General features: G+C 41.9%; 1 protein-coding gene across 2 annotated transcripts; it reads left to right on the top strand.

Moving 5' to 3' along the window:
* The first annotated feature begins 4,011 nt into the window (after window positions 1–4,011).
* On the top strand, window positions 4,012–15,830 carry elf2a (E74-like factor 2a (ets domain transcription factor)). Of its 2 annotated transcripts, none has more exons than XM_087845814.1 (9): window positions 4,012–4,282; window positions 6,773–6,856; window positions 8,688–8,943; window positions 9,973–10,080; window positions 11,564–11,677; window positions 11,976–12,059; window positions 13,943–14,135; window positions 14,352–14,606; window positions 14,920–15,830. In XM_087845814.1, the coding sequence occupies exons 2-9, from the start codon at window positions 6,782–6,784 to the stop codon at window positions 15,425–15,427; spliced, it is 1,593 nt and encodes a 530-aa protein (XP_087701940.1). In that variant the 5' UTR covers window positions 4,012–4,282; window positions 6,773–6,781; the 3' UTR covers window positions 15,428–15,830. The 2 variants fall into 2 exon arrangements, with proteins under 2 accessions (XP_087701940.1, XP_087701935.1); XM_087845809.1 differs by having other exon boundaries at window positions 11,561–11,677.
* The last annotated feature ends 898 nt before the right edge of the window (window positions 15,831–16,728 follow it).

Raw genomic sequence — 16,728 nt, 5'->3', positions numbered from 1 at the left:
CATACTTGACTCACAATCATTTTGTACATATTGAGTTTGTTTAGATACGACTACCAGCAGCACTCTCATACATAGTTTTATGTTTTGGTTTTGAACGTCTGCCTGAGCTGCATTCACTGAACACAATGAAGTTTAGAAAGTAAAAGGTTTAAAGTTTGAAGGAATTTAGCCAACATAACGGTGATAAGACTACATTTTATTCACTTCTTGAATTCAAACCTAAAAACAAACATGGGATTGTTTCAGTCTAAAGTTTGAAGGGAAACAAAAATGTCCCTGCAGCAGTTTAGTAGCTTGTCTGAGCTCATGACCTAAAGCAGGCGTGTCCAACTCCAGCCCTCGAGAGCTACTGTCCCCCAGCTTTTAGATGCATCCCTACTCCAACACAGCTGAATCAAAGGTTTGGATTACCTCTTCAGCATGCCGTCACGTTTGGCAAAGGCCTGGTAACAAGCCCTTCATGTGGTTCAGGTGTGTCGGAACAAGGATGCATCTAAAAGCTGGGGGACGGTAGCTCTCGAGGGCTGGAGTTGGTTTATCGGTGAGTAGAGTACAACAGTTTAAACTGATCTCTGATTTATTTTATTCTTTTGAACTGGTGAAAGTAGTTCCATTGTGTAAAATAACATACTTCACTAGTTGGAAGCGATCTGTACTAAGCCATGCTAGCAACCATGGTTCATTTCTTTTCTTTCCATAGTTATGTTGTTACGGATTTGTTTGTTATTACTGTGTGGTGGGCGTGGTCTGGTGGGCGTGGTCGCGGGGCCGCTGCTGGGGAGCTGAGCTTTCTCTCCACCACCAGCTCACCCACCTCAGCCTGGGCCGGAGGTCAGCGAGTGGGAGGAGCCTGCCATGCCGTCACCGGAGGTCGGGTCCTGCCAAGCCTGAGGAGAACTGATGGATCGATAGGCAGTGATGTCATACCTGTTGATGGCTGCAAAGGTGGCCCAACTAGTTATTAGGTTTAGGGAACAATCACTTATTGTATATAATTATATGTATATAATATATAACCATAAATAAATATAAAATATCAATCGTTATAAATAAAGATGCCATGCTATGCTATACTGAGCAAACAGCTGCTCAGTGGTATCAGAAGAAAACAACTTTATTAAAAATATTTTAATCAGCATCATTTTCATGGTTACCTGAAGATAACGTGCATGAACTGAAGATAGCAACCTTTACTGTGAGATCTTTAATCTGCTCAAAACAAAACACAACATACTCAAGTTGATAAATCTGCATATGCAACATCTGGAAAGCAGAGAGTAAAATATTTAAGCAAATCTAACCAGTTGACGTAAAAAAATAGTTAACCTGGAACACTTTTGATGAACTGAGAGTTTTTCTGGTGATTTGTGAAATATGTGTGTCAATTAAATATTACAGTGATATTAAAATGTGGTCTGTAAATGTTTTGTTTGTGATCTCTTCCTGTCCAAAGGGGGTTTTTCCTTCCCACTGTCGCCAAAGTGCTGCTCACAGGGGGTCATATGATTGTTGGGTTTCTCTGTGTGTATTATTGTAGGGTCTAATATAAAGCACCTTGAGGTGACTGATGTTGTGATTTGGTGCTGTGTAAATAAAATTGAATTCAAAAATTGAATTTTGGCTGACTACAAATATTTGTGTTACATTACACCAGACGACGATACAATTATTCACTTGAACTGGGAGAAGCAAGTAAGTTTTACTTCACTACATGAACTCTGTGCAATGCTAGTTTTAATTGTATAGTAAATACCCCCAAAATGTAACTGTTTCCTTAAAAAGGTTTATATGCTGACTAATCTTCTGACTGTTCTTGGCCACAAAACACTTGAAACCATCAATAACTATCACAACATGAATAAATGTAGGTTCGAACAGAAACAATTATTTCAGTTTCCACAGCAGAAGTTTTCTGCATAAATCAAGGACAATTTATTAACTGAGAAAGGTTTACACATACTGCTAATTATGTGGGCAAAATATACATGTGCATACGCACAAGTCAATATTTAAAAAAGTGAAAGATTATTTGCAGCCTTTTACAAAGACTGTCTTTTCCAAAATATCATTTAAGAGTGGATCATATTTGACAGCCTGTGACACAAAGGATCTGTTGTTTACCATGAAACAAAGACAAATATTTCTCCTCTAAATTCCTAAATTATTAGTTGAGCTTATTGCTCATTGAAGAGACACAAATCAAGCTTTTGCCACAGGACTAACATTCTTACAAAAATATGTCTGACAACTTTCTTCACAATAAAACAGGAAAGAAAAGACTGAATATGAAACTCTTATATCTCACTTGTAATGTAGAGGCGATTCTCCAACAGGCGCTGGAAGAACTGACGAGGTGATTCTCACGTTCTGACATGGAAAAAATGAAAGTCATTGAGATAAACGACAACAAAGTGGTTCATGAAACCTCTCAGGACGTTATCACTAAGGCTTCAAACACAGCAGGGGCATTAGTAAGTCCAACGGCATGACCAAGTATTCAATGGCTGAGACAGATGTTGAAGACAGTTTTCCACTCATCTCATTCCCCGACTGCACGCAGATGCAGGACTTAAAAGAGTTTTAAGTATAACATTCACCATGGTGTCGTTTTCCCTCCATTTTCCATCCTCTATTTGCAAAGAGGCAAAGGCTCACAATGACCCAGGTTTCAGGCTCTTAGCATCTCCAACAGATCACATTAGGACAGATATTACAGCAAGAAAGCCCCATAAGGGTTTAGTCTCTGCTCACAAGACGGAAATATCACAGGAAAAAACTGAAAAAAGGCAGTGTCCTATTCATAAAAAGCCACATCCCCTCAACCACTGCGGGGCGTCACAATAAATCTATTAAGGAGTGTTCCTAAAGCACAGCAGTATTTGTTTTTAAGTTCTGTGTGAGCGGCCTTTGTGTTTCCAGCTCCTCCTGTGTTTACCCAGTTCCACCCCTGGGCAGGACCTTGGACACTCTTACTGACCTATTTCTCATTAAGTGACAATCAGCATGGCTGCATTAAGACCGGCGCGGTCATCTCTTCTTCACTGGTCCAACAGCTATCTGCGCTGGATCTCATCTCAGGTTGGAAAAAACTCTGAACCCATCCACAGCGCCACCATCTTCACAAAACTGGACCTGCGTAACCCCTACCATTCCGCATCAGAGGGGGACGGTGAATGGAAAACAGCCTTTAATATACCACTGGGTCACCTTGAATACCTAGTCATCCCATTCATAAATGCACCAGCAGTTTTTCAGGCACTAGTGATGACATTCTCAGAGACTTCCTAAACCCTTTCGTGTTTGTCCAAGGATCTCCAAGAGCCTCAAATCCATGTTCACACTGTGCTTGAGTGGCTACTGGAGTGCGGGTTCCATTCACCATCCGTCACTTTTCTATATTCTGGCAGGGGGACAGGTGAAGACAGACCCTGCCAAAATCCGAGCAGTCGCTGAATGTCCCACTCCTTTCACGCGCAGCCACCTTCAACATTGAATTCTGACTTGTAAATAATGGAATTTGAAATAAAGAGGTAGGAACAGAAAAAGTGTAAACTTCATCCTACTCAGAATCAGAATTGAATCAGTTGTAAAAGTCAGTGAAGATATCCATCCCTAGTTTACAGATCCACTGGTATCCATATATAATATAACTGCAGGGCTGCTGAACATCAAATGACCAGCAGGTGTCAGCACTTGAGCTGTTAAACGGCGCGTCGTGTGCTCTGCCTTTGGTGAAGCAATGATTATTTTGGTAAGTAATAAACACATTTATTTAGTTGGTATTAAAATATATTCAGAATTTGCTAATTAATGCTTTTTTTAAAAATATATCTTAAATGATGACACACTGCTCTGCCCTGTATAAGCTCCCTTTATAAGTTTAAGGTATTGGCAATACTGGTCCTCCATCAGGATTTAAAAAAATCTCACACGCTGCTTTTTAATGTTTTTTGTTTGTTTGCGTTATTTTTCAAGGAAGAACGTCGTGTTGACGTCACGGCGTACCGTGCCCTGACCTGGCTCGGTTGTGGCGAAGAGGCGGCGCGCCGGAAAGCTACAGGATAGCACGAAGGAAACAGTAAGCGCAACACAACTTTGGGGTTTGTGTTCAAGAAAAACATTTATAGGCGTCTGCGAAGCGATTTCCGAGTAACGAAGACCCGCTGCAAACATCTTTTTATGCAAGCGAAGTAAGCGTTTTGGCCTTGGTTAACTTAGCAAACATTGGGCCCAGCTAGCGCTAGCCGTGGAACTGACTTTTCATCAGCAAAAGCAAAACAAGGTAAGGAGAGAAAACTCGAGGCATTAACATGTCAACAGATTCTGCTACCCACCAATGCACACTGCACATGTCATATTTGTTATAGAATTTACCTAGCGCGGGTTTAAAATGTATAATAAAAACGATGTTCATGTTGGCTAGCTATCCGCTAAATGGACTGGTTCTTATATAGCGCTAACTGCTCAACAACTCCCCTTAATGCTAGCTTCTGCTAAACAGTCGTGATAACGCAGTAAGAAAACGTTTTTACACACAAATAATGCCGCGTGGACAAAGTTACGAGCAACATTAAGTAGGATGGATGAGTCTTTATTGAAAACAGCAGAAGCATTAGCTAACAGGTTAGCTGTAGAGGTTGAAGCTTTAAGACTCGGTGACAAATAGCGGCGCCAACCTGCTCAGGAAGTAAACATCAGCCTGCGTGCTGTGAACGGTCATTGTCTGATCTCCTCTCACCAGCCGGTCGTGTCAGACCTGACGGACACAGCTACTACTCTGGACTGCTACTGTTTTAAAGTGCTCATATTGGAAGTTAGCCTACAGCACCGACTCCTTTATCCTGTCCTCTGAGCTGTGTGTGTTCGGGATCTTGGCTGTGTAAACAGTGCGCAGGCAGAAAAAAACTCAAAATGTCAAAAGTTGCGTTTAAAGGTAAAATGAAGTTGAAACTCAAACTTCTGCTAAACATTTAAGCTTATCATACAAACTGAGCAACTTAAAGGTTTTGACTTTATAGAGCTGTAGTGCTCAGGCTAAGTTAGGTTGCTACTGTCTGCTACTCACAGCCATAAACATTACTAATTTATCAGTTTGAATGGTAAATAAATATCGGGCAGATGAATCCATTCACAATTAATAAGTCAGTTATAAGCTGTATAATTCAAGCACGGTCTGAGACTAAGTCAACAGCTCATCTGCATATGTTATTATAGCTCTTACTTCTGGAGCCTTACTGCAGATTTCTCGCTGTGTAAAACAAACAGCGGTGGCTGGAACAGCTACAAAGTTCGCTTTTCTTTTCTTCATGTCGGAGTTTGTTGATCGGAAGCTTTGATGAAGGACTCCCGCTCGCTTTTCCCAGTAAAAGTTTTAATGGTGATCACAGGAACAGCGCTGCTGTTTTCTGTCACTCTACCCGAGCTCAGCGTGTCGGTAACGGCTCCGCCTCTTTGCTCTCCGCGGTGTGTAAACAGACTCCACGTTAAACTCTGCCAGCATCATCATCACTGCTGCTGTTCTGTTATCAGTGTTTCTGTTGTGAAGCGTTTTATTCACACGCTGCTCATAAATGCTTTTGTACTGCAGGTCTGCTTTTAGTCGCAGATGTGGGTGAAACGCTGGCGTTCATGTTGACATTGAAGCGCTGCAGAGCTGTGCCTTAAACGAAGCATCGAAGCAAAGAATTTGTCCAGAAATCATTTTTATGATCGAATAATCTCAGATACTCTGAACTGTTGCAGCCCTGAAAATCACAAAAATCCAGTTTAATGAAAGAGATTTCATCCTTTATAACCACAACATTAACTCTTTTAAAAGGAGAGCTGTGGTCAGTGTGGGCTTCATATGATCCCAACCCTGTACAGATGCAAACATCAGTACAGTATCTTATCGTGATATCTTATATGGTGATATTGTATTGACACCAAATATGATATATTATTAAGTGAACTCTGGGAATACTCTGAACGAGAGCGCTCATCTCATCTGATAGGAGGCAACCTTTTTTTAAACAGTCACAGTTTGACTTGGACTGACTGCAGTCACTTAGAGAGTTTGTTGAAAGCTTGCAAATAACGTCTGTGTGAGTGATAAATACAGGCAGATTGCCAACATGTTGTCATCAATCTCAATGAGTCTTTAATAATAAGGACAAGTCATGGGGACACGGCTCATCTGGCTGCCAGCTGTTAGTATTCTGGGTATAATCCTATAAAACAAGAAGGTTGCCAACAACAAATGTAATCGTTAAATGTGAGTTTCTGTGTATGTGGGCAGCAACCCATGGTTTTCACTGATTCCCCCTGTTATTGCTGTACTACCAGGAAAAGATTGTGTGTAGTGGCCAAACTAAAATCCTATAATTGCAGAAGAACTCCATCCTTTATGGCAGGTTTCAGTGACCGTGGTCATTATGCTTAACAATGTCATTTTGCAGCAAAAAAACAAATAGCCTTATCTTATTCAGTAAAATAGATATTGATAAATTTAACTTTGCATTTCAAAAAGTTGATAAGTTGCAATATGTAATTGCAATGTTACAAAATAAAAAAAATCTCAATTGTATCATGAAGTATTGCAATAATTTGTTATTGTTGGCTGTCTGGTGTTTCCTGCCTCTAGCTAACACACGCTTCAAAAATCAACATATAACAATAGTACACATAGCTTCTTCCACTCTGGTATGTTGGTGTTCTTTCTCAGTCGTTGTGAATGGACTGGTTCTTATATGGTGATTTTCTAAGCAACCAAAATATGTTTTTGTTTCTGCAGGAATGAGTGATGACCTCTGTGGTGGTGTCAGATGGTGGTGGGAACATAGTGGAGTATGTGACTGTGGTGGAGGACCCCCAGCAGGTAAATGCTTGTATCAACATTGTGGCCATATTTGTTATTTTTGAATGTGTGTTTTATAATGTAATTATGTTTGTGTTTGACCTCCACACTCTGCTGACAGTCGACGAGTTGGAGCACTCTGATTTGATGCAGTAGGAGTGTTCAGGCCATTATCTCCTTTCTTATGGGCTTTATCACTCAGTGTGTGTTGGCCGGCAAATTCAAAGTATGAAGTTGGCCTCTACAACTATATTTCGGCTTACCTCCGGCGATTTTTGGTCCTCCTGTGTCAGATGGCTCAGATGGGGTACCACGCTATCAGAACAGCCAACCTTGCTCCGGCGCTGTACATCCTTCTGGCCGGATGATCTAGTTGGCTGCTGGCTTGGCTTTGCATTGTGATTCTGTTTGCCAAACCTCTGACTTCCTTATTTAGTTTTCCCTTTGTGGATTAATTCGGAAAACCCGAAGTGGAGTATTTTACATTCAATTAACTAAACTAGGATGGATCGAGGATTACCAAAACAGTGACTAAACTGAGTTAACTGGAATGGGACTGAGCTGGCCAGAACTTTTGTTCCTATTTGGGGTTGTTAATATGTTTCCCTTATGAACCGGTTTTTGTTTTTCTATCCCACGGTCTGTTAGAAAAACTCAGATCATGTGACTCAGCAACACATGACACCTTTTTCGTTTCATGCATAATTTGTTTGAGCTTAGTGATTAACTTGATTTCCAGAAATAGTTCAAATCACTACAACAGTGCAGTGAATTCAGCGCTGTGATCTGCAAGTGAAATAGACCCTCAGCTGTGTTTGAGCGTCTTCAATTTGTAACTAATAACTACACATTTCCAAAATGACACCACTTAACAGCATGGTTGGTAATGCTAACAGCCAAGTAGCATAACATTGTGTTAACAGCTGGGAGGGAACTATGCTGCATTCAAGAAGAGTAAAGAAATATCGAGGAGAAAAAAGCGAGACTGCATCAGAAGTAACATTTAGCCAAAAGCAGAGCTCAGTCTGCTGTTCGAAAGGTTCAGGTTTTCGTGTCTCTTGAGGCTGTTCTGTCCTTCATGAAATCCAAATTAAGCTCGTTTTAAAGCTGTAGAAACATTAACACACTCCATGAAAAGGAAATTACATAAAACTGAAAATCAGAACAGCCAGCCTGCTAAAGATGGACTCCATAACCCTGTTTGAAAAATACGCTTTGCTAACAGGAGACGATTTATTGTTTTGGTTCTGTGGATTTATTCTGTTTATGTTCTATTCATTTTTTATGGTGCTAAGAAAATATATTCTATATTAGGGCTGCAACGATTCATCGAGTATTTTGAATATTAAAAAACCCCTCAAACTCTTTGCTTCGATGCTTCTTTAACGCACAGCTCTGTAGCGCGCCGCTGTCTCCATGGAAACGTGAGCCACGTTTGCAACTAAAACAGACCTGCAATGCAAACGTATTTATGAGCAGCGTATGAATAAAAAGCCTCCAGGTTTAAACAAAAACAGCAGTGATGATGAGGTTGGTACAGAGTCTGTGCACATGTCACGGAGAGAAAAGAGGCGAAGCCGTTACTGAGACGCTGAGCTCGGGTTGAACCCAGTAGTAGTGATACCAGCAGAAAACAGGGGTGAGTCTAAAGGGGGACACAGGGTTCACTAAGCCATATTAATGTTAAGGCTTTCATAACATTTATGAACAATGTTAGGAACTGCAGAGAGAAGTGAAATGATGCAGTCTGTGTCTCAGGCGTCATACATTCAGTCTTCAGCAGCAATAAAGTCTCTAAACACAGTAAAAACAGTCTTTTTTTCATCTGTCAAACTGTGTCTACTGTGAGCAGCAGCCTGCTGAGGAGGAGGAGGAGGAAGAAGTGGTTCAGCAGGAAGTGGATGCAGTGATCATGGAGGAAGAGGTGGAAGAGGAGGAGGGGGTAGTGCTGCAGGAGGAAGGCTGTCCCGCAGTAATCGTAGAGGAGGTGCCCAGCGCTCAGGTGGAGGAGTGCTACTCTGCTCAGGTGTTGGTCTACGATGATGAGACGTACCTGATGCAGGATGTGGCTGAGGAGCAGGAGGTGGTCACAGAGGTGACGGAGACTGGTGAGTCCTCTGAGTGATGGCTTCTCAGAAAAATGTGTTTTTGTGTGTGAAATCTGTACATGATTGAAGTAGGAGGTTAAAAGAAGCGTAATCCATTATTTCTAAATTCTTTTTAGACTTCATTTATTTACTTATGTATTTATTATTTATTTGATATTAAATAGAACTGAAACCTGCACGTTTTCTGGCCTTCTTTCTCGGTAAGAGATCAGAGGCCTGTACTATGAAGCAGGATTTAGTCTTATCCAGGTGGCAAACTGGGTTTTCTGTACCACGAAAGTGGTTCACTTCTTCCAAAAGTAAATCACTATGGTAACTTGCTCTGTGTTTTACTTTTTGTCTTTTTGTTGGCTGCAAAAAAAATAAAATCTATGAGCATTAACGTGGTTCAGGTAACCCTGAACTCCCCTCAGTTATCCTTCCTTTGACACACTGTGATGCACTGAGCACTTCTCTACTCAGCACATCTGTCTTCCTCCCCATCCAGTCATGGCAGGTGGTTGCCCCACATTGAATCTGGCTCTGCTGGAGGTTTCTTCCTGTTAAATGGGACATTTTCCCTCCCACCATGACAAAGTGCTTGTTTTATTTGTTTTATTTGTTTTATTTTTGGAGTGTTTTTCCCCAAATACTTCAGATTATCTGGTTACTTTATCCCTTTCAGTATAAAGTGCCATGATTGATGTTGTAATTTGATCCTGTATAAACAAACCTGGTAGTACAAACCCATTTGCTTACCAGAAAGTTGAGCTTCTGTTGTTGTAGACTGCCCTCTGCTGGCAGGAATGATGCCCAAGTCTTTTAGTCAGATTGCAGGAAATGGGAAAGAAGGAACAGACAGCTTGCACAGCCCTAAAACAAGGAAGTAACACTTCATATTAGTTGAGGTTATGTTGTTTGTTTGGGTTTTATTTCCCCTTTTGTGTTTCTTGTCCAAGATGAAATTTCTGTAGTTATTTAAAGTGATAGGGCTGCTCCCAGCCTGTTTCTAGCAGAGGTGTATGTACTGACAGGTGTTTCTCTCTGCAGTGGAGATGTCAGGTCACGACATGGTGTGTTTCGACAAAACGTTTGAAGCCGCTGAAGCGCTTCTGCACATGGAGTCTCCCGGAGGGATGCACAGTGAACGCAGCACAGGTAAACAGGCTGATGAATGACAGGATCTGTGTCACACAAAGCACTACATGTTTGACTCATATCTGATAGATTCTGTGCAGCTATTAAGCAAACATTAAATAACCTTATTTTATTACTGTTTATCATTTCCAGACTTGTTTTACAATTCTATTGGATTTACTTCTATTTTTCACATTTTTTATTAGTGTACATAATTATTGTGCATCCTCACTAGCTTTTCTTTTTTTTAAACTAAGACCAAGAAGCTAAAAAATAAAATTGCTTTCCTGCATATAACACTGTGGATCCCACAGACAAACGTTAGCCTTAAAGGATTTGACAGAAATGAAATATAAAGCTAGCAGGAAGCCATTGCAACTTACCTGCAGTGTCCATGAGGGTGGTGCCATATTGGATTGTGTGCAACAATACAGGGATAAATGTTTAATCAACATAAAAGTTTCATATCATGATATCAGTGATATAGCGATGCTTTGGTAAATGGACTGGTTGTTATATAGCGCTTTTCTACTCTGAGCACTCAGAGCTTTACACAACTTCCCACACAAGCACTCGTTCTAAGTACTTTCTGTTTAACTTTTCCACACATTCATATGATGGATGCATCGAAGAGCAGCTTGGGGTTAGTGCATTGCCCAAGGATATTTGGCATACAGAGGGAATAATCTTCTGATGAGCTGCTTTACCTACTGAGCAGCAGCCATCCCATGGACAGTTCCACATTTACTCTTAATATAAGGAGGTTTGACCAACAGACAGTACAGACGACAGAAACATGACGGACAGTAGAAGGATGGATTTAAGCAACTAGTCAAAAGTTGATGTTGATATTGTGCTGAATGCTGAAAGGCTACAAGGTTTTAGAGATGATAACTGTATGTACATGACAAATAATTTAAAATAAATAAATTCTAATAAATTAATGTTCTTTTCCCGCATAACAACATAACATTAAATTAATGTAGAAAAAGCAATAAGTGAACTAGTGTGGTATAAAAACAAGAGTTTACTGGGTAACACTGAACCAGTTACTGCCTGCATTTTAAAATTGGTCATACAGCTGACTTCAACAAAATGAGAAACATTATTGTAAAAATAGAAAAGTTACAAACTTACATCGCGGGACACTGAGGGAGCCAGTCAGTGTGGTTTGAGGATGCCTCCGGACAGTCCTGGGTATGCCCCTGGAGAGATTATATCTCGTAGCTTGATGGGGAACATGTCCGTGTCCCCCCGGATGAGCTATAGGAGGTGGCTGGAGTGATGCATGGATGAATGGATTGATATGAGCATGCGTTTTTTGTTTTGGCCCTCCTGCCTCCTTCAAATTCAACTGGTCGATATCCAGCCTTTGTAAGTGTTCCTCTTCTTATGAGAATGTGAGGCCAGATTTATTGTTGTACACAGTTTGAAAGTCTTCATATCTGTCTCACTTCATGATGCAGCAGAAGGAGAATAGTGTTGTTTTGTGTTACCTCAGCAGATGATGTGATGATGGAAACGGTGGTGGAGGTGTCTACAGAGTGTGGACCCATGGAGGAAGAGAGCTTCCCCATCCCTCCTGGCTGTGAACCTGTAGCCAAGAAGAAGAGAGGAGGTCAGTGTCAGCACAGCTCACCTGTTGTCACCTTTTATTTTGTTTGCTGATGTTCAGTTTTTCATTCTGAAGCTGTACAACTTTAAAGCAACAGTAGGCAGCTCTCTGTTAAAAGCATGAAGCTGTGTTAGTACAAACGAGGTAGTTCAGTAAAGACAACTTCCTCTGGAAGCTGCCGTATGCCAAGAGTTGTTCCAACTTATGAGTGGAGTAAGGTAACATAAAGTATGAAAAGTCAATCAGCTTAACAGACAATGTGGCAGAAGAATAAGCTCGATCTGTGTGTGGGTTTGTACAGGTGGACGTAAGGCTAAGACACACCAGCCTTCTTCCAACGGCTCCTTCGATCTGGGCATCAAGAAGAGGCCAAGAGAGGGAAAAGGTCTGTAGCTGCTCTCTGCCTGTAGACAGCTCCTGTCTCTGTTAGCTGCTAGCCTAACCTGGATATTTTGGTATTTTCCCACTTTATGATGTTTGCATATTTGTCTTACTTACAGGGAGCTGCAGCTATCGATTATTTTGTTAGTCTTAGTATTATTTTGTGATGTTGTGATAACCGATTAAATGTTAGTGGAAGGCAAAATAAAAAATAGTTGTGACAGTATTTTATCTCCTGGGTAAGCTGTCTGTGTTTAACTGTGCTAGTGAACGAGTATGTGTTGTTGTAACCTTATACACGCACATTTAATAACATTCTGATGGTGTAGATGTTCATCAAGCTAGTAATAGCTAATGGGTTAGCTGCCATTAGACGTCAGCACGCTGCCAAATGTAACTGGCTAAAGCCTAACCTGTTGCCAGACAGGCACTTTGCACTTTTGAACATCTGTAAAACCTGTAACTCTGGTACCATTTGCTCAATTGACAGAATTTCAGGGCTTCCTAAAAGCAGCGACGCTGGTCTTTTTAGTGATATTAGGATAATTACGGTATTCCCAGGCACGTCACAGCAGACAAAGGTTGGTTGAGTGGAGAGAGTGGGTGTAATAGGGCTCTGCAGAAAACAGATATTTCTCTCACTCCAACCAATCACAGCAGATGGCCCCGCCCCTCCCTGAGCCTGGTTCTGCTGGAGGTTTCTTCCTGTTAAAAGGGAGTTTTTCCTTCCCACTGTCGCCAAAGTGCTGCTCATAGGGGGTCATATGATTGTTGGTTTTTCTCTGTATGTATTATTGTAGGGTCGACCTTACAATACAAAGCGCCTTGAGGCGACTGTTGTTGTGATTTGGCGCTGTGTAAATATAATTGAATTGAAAAAAAATTGAATATTTCAGAAGAGGTTGGAGTTCCCTTTGTTTGTTTTTTTTATTTTCTGTTGCTGACCTAAACCCAACGGGAGCTCTCACCAGTTAAACTTGGTATAAAGCTATGCTAACAGTCCATCTGCATATTTTAACTCTTTTAGCTTTACTGTAGATTTTTGCTGTGTAAAGCCAAAGTGTATGCAAGCACCTACATGGTTCACTTTTCTTCGTGTCAGAGTTTGTTGATCGGGTGGTTTGATGAAGGACCGCCACCAGCTTTTTCCAGTAAAGTGCTCTGGTCCAAACCAGTTGATGAGTTTGTAAGTTTTTCCCTGTGATTTGGAGAAAAATGCGACTCCAAGCAAATCAAAATGTGACTAAAAACCATGTGACAATGTTCAGTCTGCTCATTGGCCAGATGTGCAAGAGCAAAAATGTGACACATCTATAGTACAGATACAACCACTGAAAACTGCCACTTTCAGCCATCAGCTGACATCAGCCGAGTCCCCCCATTTAACCTTTGGTAGTTTCCACTGTAAACACGCCCCTTTCCCTCAGTTGCAGAGTGTGACCAAGAGATGGCGCTTTAAACAACAACAACAACCTTGGATTATTTTCACAGCCCACTGTGTTGATTTGAGGCTATATAAATAAAACTGAATTATATTACACATTATTTTGATAACTTTCATGAAAACCTCTTCACCCATTAAAGGATAACAACGCAAGTTTTAAAAATATGAAATAAATAAAACTTTACACTCAGTTTGACCATTCAGACATTTACACTGACCAGTGTTAGACCAGTGTTGGACCAGTGTTAGACCAGTGTTGGACCAGTGTTGGACCAGTGTTTACTGGATTTAAAAAATATAAAAAATAAAATAAACACGGGCCTGAGACAGGCGTCACCAATAATAATAATAATAATAATCTGCACTTGTCTTTGAACTTGACTGTTTTTCTGCATTTTCAGGACCTCAGTGTTGAAAGTCCGTGTATCGTGTGTTCCCCACAGGTAACACCACCTACCTCTGGGAGTTTCTGCTGGAGCTTCTGCAGGATAAGAACACGTGTCCCAGATACATCAAGTGGATGCACAGAGAGAAGGGCATCTTCAAACTGGTTGATTCAAAGGCTGTTTCTAAACTGTGGGGTAAACACAAAAACAAGCCTGATATGAACTACGAGACTATGGGCCGGGCCCTAAGGTGAGCGGTTTTACTCCATGAGCACATCACAGTCTGCAATCTTGACTTACCAGGACACGATGATTAAAGACAGAGACGCAAACAGACAGAAAGACCAAATAATGACGCACAATTATTTTATGAAATCAGAGGGAAAGTAGTTTGTTTTTACTCACATGAGTTTTGACTATCCTGATGTTCTGGAGAGTTTATACTCCATTTGTTGTTTCTGTGTAGGTATTACTACCAGCGTGGCATCCTTGCCAAAGTTGAGGGTCAGCGGCTGGCCTACCAATTTAAAGACATGCCCAAAAACATTCGAGTGATCGATGATCACGAGGAGGCGGAGGAAGTGGAGGACAGCGAGACCGTGGTATCCAGTCAGACTCTGGCTCGCCAGCAGGGCCAGGCCACCCTGGGCGCTACGTCTCTCACCACCTCCCAGCCTCAGCAGACCTACGTCACTGTCATCCCCAGCAACACCACCACCAGGTCAGACAAACATGCTCATTTAGTCTTCCTGTGCCCTGTACAATGTGATTGTCCTACTCTAAACAAATACATACATTAAGGCTAATTTTCTCTACTGCTCTACAAAACTGTCAAAGACTGTTTTAGGGGAAACCTTGAACCTCTGGTCTTATACAGGCCCAACAGAAGAAAAGATCTTTTTGGATGTGGTGCATTTATCAGCATTGAGCACATTTAGTGTGGATCCTGACATTTTGTCTCCCCCTTGTGTATGTGAGGTGATTTTATTTCTTTATGTATTCAGTGTTTACTTTCTGCTTGTCTATCCCTGCAGGCCCATCCGAGCTATGCCAGTGGTCATGACCAACTCGCTAGGTCAAATGGCGTTAAACTCTCCACCCATCCTCACAACTACTACAGGAGTCCCGGTGACTGTAGCGAGCACCTCTGCTAGCACTGCCCCTAAACTTGTGATCCAGGCACTGCCCACCATGCTTCCTGCTGGGTCAAAAGCAGGAGAGAAGATCACCATCATCACAATCCCAGCCAACCAGCTGGCGACGCTCATGCAGGCCAACCCGTCAGGCCAGGTCACGCAACTCATCCAGGCCAAACCGGTCACTGCACAGCTCGCGCAGGCCGCCATCAAACCGCAGCTCATCCTGGCCAAACCGGCCACAGTGGCTCAGGCGCTGCCACAGATGTCTGTGCAGTCTCAGTTAGCCCCTACCAAAAGCTCCATTCAGCCCCCAAAGCGTGACGCAGTACAATCAGACGTGGCAGCAGAGGCCCTGCCCACCTCCAGCTCGCCGGCAGTGTCAGTGGAAAAACTATCGTCCTGAGAGCCAGGGTCCCCGAGGGGGTGTGTGTGGAGAGGGATGTACAGAAAGTGACTGTGGACACTCCTGAGGAAGTGCAGGGAACATCCCACACCACCTCCTCCTGACACATAACTGAGCTGCTCCCTTATTGGCTTAGACCGTCCGACCGGCGCTGGTCTCGAGGGAGACGCTTTGACTATCTGGCTGCTGAAGCCTCGCAGAGGACGAAAGGGACTTAAACATCCACACTGATGGTTCACAGCTCAGAAACGTGGGCAGCCTTAGATTGTAAATGACAAGTTGTTTTTGTAATCAAAGCTAACATAAGAGGCTAGCAGGAGCTTAAAAAGGATTTTTGATACTCGTATGTATCAGTACACATGTAGTTTGAATTCCTCTGTAGCCCCTTTCACATTTGGGTTACAGACTTTAAGACTGTAAACTTTAAATGGCAGAGTGAGTGGGGGCATCGCTTTAGACACATTCACAATGACTGAAACTGGCGCTTGTTTCAGGCTTTCATGGGTCTGCAGAGCTCTCCTAAACCCAACAGGACTGTCACTATTTCCCACTGTTATCCTCTTTTTTACTGTCCCTAGAGTGGGGGTCAAGGATATCTGCATCCAGAAAAAAGAACTGATTGTGTGCTCCGCAGAAGTATATTATGATTTTTTTCTTGTACTCTCAGTGTATTGAAGTAGATTTTACTGAAATATGTATAAAACAAATGTTAATTCAAAATGTCTGGAGTGGGTTCATTTAACCATCTGAACAGCAGCTTAGTGGTTTATTAAAAAGCTCTGATGGACACCAGGTCGGTGCTGCTAATGGCCACAGAAACATGCTGAGCTGCTCCTGCTCACCCTACAGATTCAGTCCAGTGTCCGTGCACAAAAAGTATTCATGGCTCCTATTAGTTTACCTAGGAAATAGCCCAATATGTGAAACATCTACAACCAGCCCTCATATTTTATACACAGAAGTGTATAAAAATGAAGTCTGAAAAATGAAGCCAGTACTGAAGTGCCAAGAATGCAGTTTTTCCAATGACCACTAGGGGCTGGCTCTAAAAGTGAGTCATGGTTATCCAGCAAATGAAATTAGTTGGGGAGAAAAGTCGTCAATGAACAACTTTCAAAGACCTTCAGAAATCCTCAAATGAAAGTTTGGCTCCTTAAATAGAAAATATAAAGAAATGGGGGATGACTCAAGACTTTTACACAGTACTGTTCTTTCCTCGTGAAGAGAACTGCAACAGTAAGTGTGGGTAAAGTCATTCCAGGCTTCTAATTGGTTCTAAAAGAATCCTGTTGGGTAATTCT

The sequence above is a fragment of the Neolamprologus brichardi genome, chromosome 2, assembly GCF_056152115.1.
Source record: "Neolamprologus brichardi isolate AB-2024 chromosome 2, ASM5615211v1, whole genome shotgun sequence".
Taxonomy (NCBI): Eukaryota; Metazoa; Chordata; class Actinopteri; order Cichliformes; family Cichlidae; genus Neolamprologus; species Neolamprologus brichardi.
This window is presented reverse-complemented; position numbering and strand designations above follow the sequence as displayed.